The following is a 7,440-nucleotide window of genomic DNA, read 5'->3' as shown; positions in this document are numbered from 1 at the left end:
AACCCTGGAGCTGTCTGGGATTGGTGTGACCCAAGTGCAGGCCCCAGTACTGAGCCTGGTTTGCACTCTATTTGCAGCTCACGACCCTGCTCTTTGCTGTGCTCTTAAGACAGCTGAACTATTTGAGGCCGTAATACACATCTATTTAAATCCCTTCTGGCATTTTCCAGGCTGCAGTGGAGAAGTTTCATTCACAGTTGCTTGTCCCTCACTCCTCTCTCCACCGCAGCCGCTTCCACTTGCAGGGAAATCTGTCCTTACTCTTCACAGAAAAGGAAAACACTTTTACTCTGTGTTTTGCACTGCGAGGGGCTGAGGGAAAGCTGTTTCTTTCCTCTGCGGGGACGTCTGGCAGCTTGGCTTTGCCAGGGAGGGACCGTGGAGAGGGAGGGCACGGCACATGGAGCAGCCTGTTCCGACCCAGTGCCCGCTTGCTCTGGGCACACCGGGCTGGGATCTGCTCGGGTGAACGGAGCTCCCTCAGCCCCTTCAGAACGTCACCACGAGCTGTGCCCACCCTGCCTGCCAGGCCCAGGGGCTCTTGCTGGGATCACGTCCATGAAGGAGACTGAGAACGTCTTTATTGAAGCTCAGGCGGCAAAATCTGCCAAAGAAAACAAAGTGCCACTGTCAGGAGGAGCCGGGGACTGTTGGGTTGGATTTCATTCTGCAAATCCCAGTCCTCTGGTTTTTGACACGCAGCCCCAAACAGTGTCATGTGTAGATTGTGTCAGGACAGGACTCTGCAACTTTGGAGAGGGGAAGAAGGAGTCTGTGTCTACACTCTGTCTCTCCCAGACAGAGAGGATCCAGATGCATTTCTTTATTTGAACATAAGATTTACCTGTCTTAGGTTCTTTTGTTTTCCAGCCATCTTTCCTCTCTTATGAATTTCAAGTTTGCTTTGGGTTTTTTTTTTAAAGATTGAAGGTTTTCACGTGGGCTGGGCTTGCCTTACCTCTGTTTCCAGGGGCATCTGAATCGTGCCGAGATTTTTCTGCTGAGTGTTCAGCTGTGTGAGCTGGACGTGGGGGCTAAAAAAGGAAAAACAGAGTTTTAAAAATAAAAGAAAATCAGGCTCAGAAAATCTGAGCTCCCTGGCTGCGGCTCAGGCAGAAATAAACAAAATGGATTTTGTTGAGTGAGGGACCCAAAAACCAGCAAAAAGCACTTGTAAGCTCTCTTTATCCATCGGAAAGAAATCTTCACTGCCCTCCTTTCCTCTGCCAGCTCTTGGCTGCCACCTGTGAGTCACACACAGTCACAATGTCCCAGTGATTTTCCCTGCTGACCTCCAAGCACCGGATACCAAACCCCATTTGTTGGGAAAAAACTTGCATCTTGTAATTAGGGCTTGTAATTACTCCCTGTGCTGGAGAGGAGGGCTTTGCTACTCCAAGTTTTTAGAGCTTGTCCTTGAAGCAGTGTCTGTTCCGTGGGTGAAATCTAATCAGTCCCACAACCATATGTGCTCTGGGCCATCTCCTTTGACAAAGGGGTATTGTTTTGGGTTTGCAGCAGAGTTCCAGCTGTTCCAGATGTGCTCCATATCCTAGAATCATAGAATCTCCTGAGTTGGAAGGGACCCACAAATATCACGAGTCCAACTCCTGGCCCTGCACAGGCCACCCCAGCAGTCCCACCATGTGCCTGAGAACGTTGTCCAAGCACTCCTGAAGCTCTGGCAGCCTTGGTGTCCTTTTCCATTATTGAACTGTTTTAAATCCAGGTTGAAGGCAGATGGAAGGGCCTGCACCGTGGGCACCCACCCTGCCAGCCTGACTGCTGGGCCCCCCTGGGTGCAGCTCTGTCAGCATCTGGGCCTCTTGGATGTGCACTCCAGAACTTTTTGCCAAGGGGAATTGAGCTGTGCAAACAAAACACCGAGCAGAGAGTGAAGGGGCTCACCCTTGGCCAAGGTGCCAAGCTCCTGGTGGCTTGACCTTGCTGCTCCTGCCTCTGTGTCTCCTGTGGCAGCGGGAGGGCTGGCAGGGGTGGGTGAGAGGGGCTTTCCCAGGTCGTGGCCGGGGTGTGATGTGTCCCTGCCTCTCTCACAGGCCCAGAGGAAGCAGCTGTGGGTCGCCCTCATCGAGAAGGCGCTGGCCAAGCTGCACGGTTCGTACTTCGCCCTCCAGGCCGGGCGTGCCATCGAGGGCCTGGCCACGCTCACGGGGGCTCCCTGCGAGAGCCTGATGCTGCAGGTCAGCTCCACTAACCCTCGTGAGGAGCCCATTGACACTGACCTCATCTGGGCCAAAATGCTGAGTTCTAAGGAGGCTGGGTAAGACGAGGCAGGAGGGCGCTGTGGCAGGAGCAGGGGGGTGAGGGGGGCTGCTCTTGTCTGAGGGGGCTCAGAGGAGAGGGGCTACTGCATTACTTGGGGTGGAGCCCACCACTCGTCTGGAGCACTGGTGGAACTCCCCCTTGACGCTCTCCTGTGAGTAATTCTCATCTGAAATGAAGATCCTGGGGAACTTCCCCACGCACTGCTCTCCTGCAGGAGTCTGGAAATGGCACTGAGCCTGCTTGCTTTGCTTTGAGTGTTTTTGTGTTGTGAAGTGCGTGACCCTGCATGTGTTTCCCACCTGTCTTTGCTGGACACACCTGGGCATGGCTAGAGCCAGCCTAGAGGGGACAGAGCCAAAGCAGAGAGCTCCTGCTCATCACTGTGGCAGGAGGGCAGTTGGGTTGGTTGGGGCAGTTGGCCAAGGTATGGGGCTAAATGGGAGGTGGGTAACTCCCAGCACGTGGTGTCCCCCCAGAACCTGACTGGTGCTGACCTCCTGCCCCAAACAGTCTGTCCTCACCCCTGCCCAGATAGACCACCCGCCTTTCTCTGTGGCTTTCTGTCAGGAAAGACCCTGGGGCCTGGCGGAGACGTGGTGAGGTTTGGGCAAAGCTCCACGGAGAGCTCAGCACACACAGCCTGGGCTCGGTGTGCACGGGGCAGGTGGAGGGAGCTCTGCCCAGAACTGGGCACTGCCTGCAGAGTTTACAGCGTAATTGAGAAGAGGGAGCATCCAGGAGCTTCCTTGGGGGGAAGCTGTCCTGTGCCTGGAGTGGTAAGGACGAGCTTCCCCCCGTGCCAGGCCCGGCAGGACACCGAGGGTTTGCTGTCCCTGTGCAGGTTCCTCATGGGCGCGTCCTGTGGCGGAGGCAACATGAAGGTGGATGACGTGGCCTACGAGAGCATGGGGCTGCGGCCTCGGCACGCCTACTCCATCCTGGACGTGAGGGACGTCCAGGGCTTCAGGTGAGCACAGGTGCCCCTGCCACAGCCCCAGCAGAAACCCTGGGCACTGAGGGCATGCTGGGCAAGACCTCGGGGACTCTTCAGTGTCCCATCCCGGGGTGTCACAAGATTCTGTTGTCACATGAGCTGTCCTTGTCTGGTGCTGGCTCCACATCCTGGTGTAGAATGGTTCACAAGACACAGAGGGTTGAGTGGAGCGCTCAGCTCAGCGAGGTGGTCAGGGCATCCTGTTCATCTTTGGAGGGAGCAGGGATAGAAGCAGGAACTGCCTCCACAGCCAGGGTGCTGTAGGAAGCCCCATTTTCGGCCATGTCACTCAGCAGAACCCCATCCCCACAGCACCTGGCAGGGCAGGGAAGGACAGAGGGAGCAGCAGGACAGGGACATCTGGGGCAGCAATGTGGGCGACAAATTAGGTCTGGGTTGCTGTGAGGGGTCTGGGAGGCAGGGGCAGAAGGGGTGGGCTACCCTCTGCATGGGGCTGGCTGGGTCCCCCATTCCTCCTGGGTGTCTAACCCCGTTTTCCCCCTTTCCCCAGGTTACTGCGGCTCCGGAATCCCTGGGGCCGCTTCTCCTGGAACGGCAGCTGGTCCGACGAGTGGCCGCACTGGCCGGCGCCCCTGCGCCACGACCTGATGCCCCACGGCAGCAGCGAGGGCGTCTTCTGGATGGAGTACAGCGACTTCATCAAGTAGGCACAGGCTGTGGGGCGGGAAGCTGGGCAGGGACAGAAAATGGGACACAGGGCCAACTGGGTCAGGCAGGAATGGGAATTCCCAGGGATGCAGCGACCTGCAGCATGCTGGGGTGTGGAGACAGAGCAATATACCCCACGGGGGTGTGGGAACAGAGCCGTGTACCCCCCTGGGGCTGAGCACAGCTTCCCACAGGTATTTTGACTCCGTGGATATCTGCAAGCTCCATTCAGACTGGCATGAGGTGCGTGTGCAGGGCATGTTCCCCAACAAGGCCAGCGGGCCGGTGACAGTGACGTCGCTGACAGTGTTGGAACGTGCAGCCCTGGAGTTTGCCCTCTTCCAGGAGGGCAGCAGGTGAGCTGGGGGGGCTCAGCCTGGAGAAAAGGAGGCTCAGGGGGGAACTTCTCACTCTCTGCAACTCCCTGACAGGAGGGGGGAGCGAGGAGGGGTTGGGCTCTACTCCCAGGGAACAAGGGACAAGGAGGAGGGGAAATGGCCTCAAGCTGTGCCAGGGGAGGTTTAGATGGATATTGGGAAAATTTCTTCACAGAAACAGTGGTCAGGCATTGACACACATGGCCTAGGGCAGTGGTGGAGTCCCCATCTTTGGAGGAGTTTAAAAGCCATGAGTATGTGGCACTTGGGGACATGGGTTAGTGGTGGCCTTGACACTGCCAGGGGAATGGTTGGACTCGATGGTCTCAGAGGGCTTTCCCAACCTTAATGATTCCATGATTCTCAGGGCTTTGGGGTGATCCCAAACACATCACCCTCTTGCCACACAGCATCCTGCAGGATCACAGAGCCCAGGGATGGGCTTCCATCACCGTGCACTTCATCCAGCTCTTTGGAACTGCTCATGTTTTAGCTGGAACCCAACCCCTGAACCTGAGCTAGTTCCTGGGGCTGGATTTTTGGAGCAGTGAGATGATGGCTCTTCCCTTGGATGTGCAATCCTCCTGTGGCCTGGGTGACATGTGACCCTTCCCTCCGTTGCAGGCGGTCAGACACGGTGGACAGCCACCTGCTGGATCTGTGCATCATGGTTTTCCGGGCCACCTTCACCAGTGGGAACAAGCTGAGCCTGGGCCGGCTCATGGCCCACAGCAAACGAGCGGTCAAGAAGTTCGTCAACTGCGACGTGATGCTGGAGCCGGGCGAGTACGCCGTGGTGTGCTGTGCCTTCAACCACTGGAGCGCTGCCCTGGCTGGCCCTGCCACCCAGGGTGAGGGGCTGGAGGGCACCTGGGGGAGGCAGAGGGGGCAAAACCCTTGATCCTCATCGTGGGGACCTTGCTGGAGGTGGAGGTTGCCTGCGCGTGCAGCGAGCCAGCAGCACCCCCTGCTCCCGGGGACTGTGGGCTTGGTGACAGCCTCCCTGATCGCCCCTTCCCCCGGGTGTCTCCACAGCTTCCAGTCCCACCAGCAGCCGACCGGCCACTGATTATTCCAGCTACATCCTGGCCATCTACAGCTCCCGCCTGGTGATGGTGGAGCAGGTGGAGGCACAGCCCACCACGCTGGCAGATGCCATCATCCTGCTGACTGAGAACAAGGGCGAGCGCCACGAGGTGGGTGGGAGGCACAGGGCGGGGACTGGACCCCCATGGCTGCAGTGGGGAGGGGGGTGATGCTGCCAGTGAGAGCCTGCACCCTGCCCTGCAGTGTCCTCAGTGTGGCAGGGTTGTACCAGTTCTGGTTGCCACCCCGGGGGTGCCCACCCCCTTTTCCCCCTGGGGCAGCCCAGCAGATGGGCAGCCTTTGGCTGGCCTGGAAGATGCCACTCCAGGGGTTTTGATTCAGGGGCAGGAGTGCCTGGAGGCTTCATCGCCTTCCCCTGCTGTCCTCCCCAGGGCCGTGAAGGGATGACCTGCTACTACCTGACACATGGCTGGGCAGGGCTCATCGTGGTGGTGGAGAACCGGCACCCCAAGTCCTACCTGCACGTCCAGTGCGACTGCACCGACAGCTTCAACGTGGTGTCCACGCGCGGCAGCCTCAAGACACAGGACAGCGTCCCCCCCCTGCACAGGTCCGGGGTAGGCAGGGGTGGGTCAGGGGGCTGCCCTGGGGGCTGGCAGGGGGCTGGCAGTGAGGCAGAGCCTGGGAGGGAGGTGTGGGCAGCGGTGGGATTGCTGGGGCAGGAGTGGGATTGCTGGGGCAGAGGGTGGGATTGCTGGGGCAGGGATGGGATTGCTGGGGCAGAGGGTGGGATTGCTGGGGCAGGGGTGAGATTTCCAGGGCAGAGGGTGGGATTGCTGGGGCAGGGGTGGAATTCCTGGGGCAGAGGGTGGGATTGCCAGAGCAGAGGCCACTGCCCTGAGCCCACCGCTCTCTCCGCAGGCAGGTGCTGGTGATCCTGTCCCAGCTGGAGGGTAATGCCGGGTTCTCCATCACGCACCGCCTGGCACACCGCAAAGCCACCCAGGCCTTCCTCAATGACTGGATGCTGACCAAGGGCACCCACAACCCGCACCTCACGCCCGAGGTGGCGGGGCTGCACGGCCCCCGGCCCCTATGACAAAGCGCCTCCCCCTCCTCCCCCGGCTCCCCCGTCACTGTCCCTGAGCCCCTGGCCCGGGTGCCCCCCCGAGCCGGCAGTGCTGAGCCAGGGGCAGAGCTGGGGGGTCCCTCCCAGCACTTTGTCCCCCCAGCTCTCAGTGCCAGGACCAGCCCTGCCCGCTGCCCCCGCTGGGCCCTGCCGGCCCCCGCGCGCTTCAGGAGGAGCGCTGGGGGCACGGGGCCATCTCAGGATCCCCCTGCCCCGAACTCGCGCTGGGCCCGGTGCCCTCTGCCCGCCCCGGGGGGCGGTGGGAGAAGGTGGGGGCTGGAGGTTGCCGTCAAAGCCCTTCCCAGGCACCACGCTCAGGACTCTGCCCCTTCCTGCGGCGCCAGGGCGCTGGTGCTGCAAAAAGAAGAATATACCTCTGATGTCTGTCCGTCTGTGTGACCCTCCGTGTGTCCCCGGGCCCTCCCGCTGTCTCGTTCCCCTGTGTTCCCTCCCAGGACCAACGTGGCACCAAGGATGGGCCGGGGGGTGCCAGGGTCACCCTGCCATGGTGCTGCCCATGCCAGGGACCCGCTGTGGTGCCCGGACTCCCCGTCCACCCCCACCTGTCCCAGGTGCCAGGCTGGGGGGGAGGAAAGGGCATGGGGATGTTCTAGAAAGCTGCTCTGAGGGGTTTCACTGTAATTGGGGTGAATCTCAGAGGTGCCCCCTCCGCTGTGACTTTGGGTGGGAAGGGGTGATGCTTGTGGGGGCTGTGGCAGCAGGGACCCCCCTCAACTGTCACACAAGTGTTACTATGCAAAGGCGGCCGGTGGAAGCAGTGCCTGGAGAGAAGCCATGGCCCGAGCTGGGCTCAGCCCCCTGGGCACTGCCCTGCAGGGGCAGCAGGTACAGACCTGGGGGTGAGGAGCAGGCCCCTGGTGTTGCCGTGTGCTGGGGAGAGGGGGATTCTTGGGGGGAAAGTGGAGAGCCCCCTCCTT

At 60.2% G+C, this 7,440-nt stretch overlaps 1 protein-coding gene across 10 annotated transcripts in view; it reads left to right on the top strand.

Moving 5' to 3' along the window:
* The window catches only part of CAPN15 (calpain 15), a 57,772-nt gene extending 51,163 nt beyond the window's left edge, over positions 1 to 6,609 (top strand). For all 10 annotated transcript variants that reach the window (XM_027889608.1, XM_027889605.1, XM_027889606.1 and 7 more), the window contains 8 exons: positions 2,058 to 2,281; positions 3,128 to 3,253; positions 3,792 to 3,944; positions 4,144 to 4,305; positions 4,951 to 5,177; positions 5,362 to 5,522; positions 5,805 to 5,983; positions 6,295 to 6,609. In XM_027889608.1, the coding sequence (XP_027745409.1) occupies positions 2,058 to 2,281; positions 3,128 to 3,253; positions 3,792 to 3,944; positions 4,144 to 4,305; positions 4,951 to 5,177; positions 5,362 to 5,522; positions 5,805 to 5,983; positions 6,295 to 6,472 (1,410 nt within the window). In that variant the 3' untranslated portion in view covers positions 6,473 to 6,609. The remainder of the gene's footprint in view (positions 1 to 2,057; positions 2,282 to 3,127; positions 3,254 to 3,791; positions 3,945 to 4,143; positions 4,306 to 4,950; positions 5,178 to 5,361; positions 5,523 to 5,804; positions 5,984 to 6,294) is intronic.
* Positions 6,610 to 7,440: the final 831 nt, after the last annotated feature.

Source organism: Empidonax traillii, unplaced genomic scaffold, assembly GCF_003031625.1.
Source record: "Empidonax traillii isolate 1590-97213 ecotype Southwest subspecies unplaced genomic scaffold, ASM303162v1 scaffold267:size678996, whole genome shotgun sequence".
In the NCBI taxonomy this organism is placed as follows: domain Eukaryota; kingdom Metazoa; phylum Chordata; class Aves; order Passeriformes; family Tyrannidae; genus Empidonax; species Empidonax traillii.
This window is presented reverse-complemented; position numbering and strand designations above follow the sequence as displayed.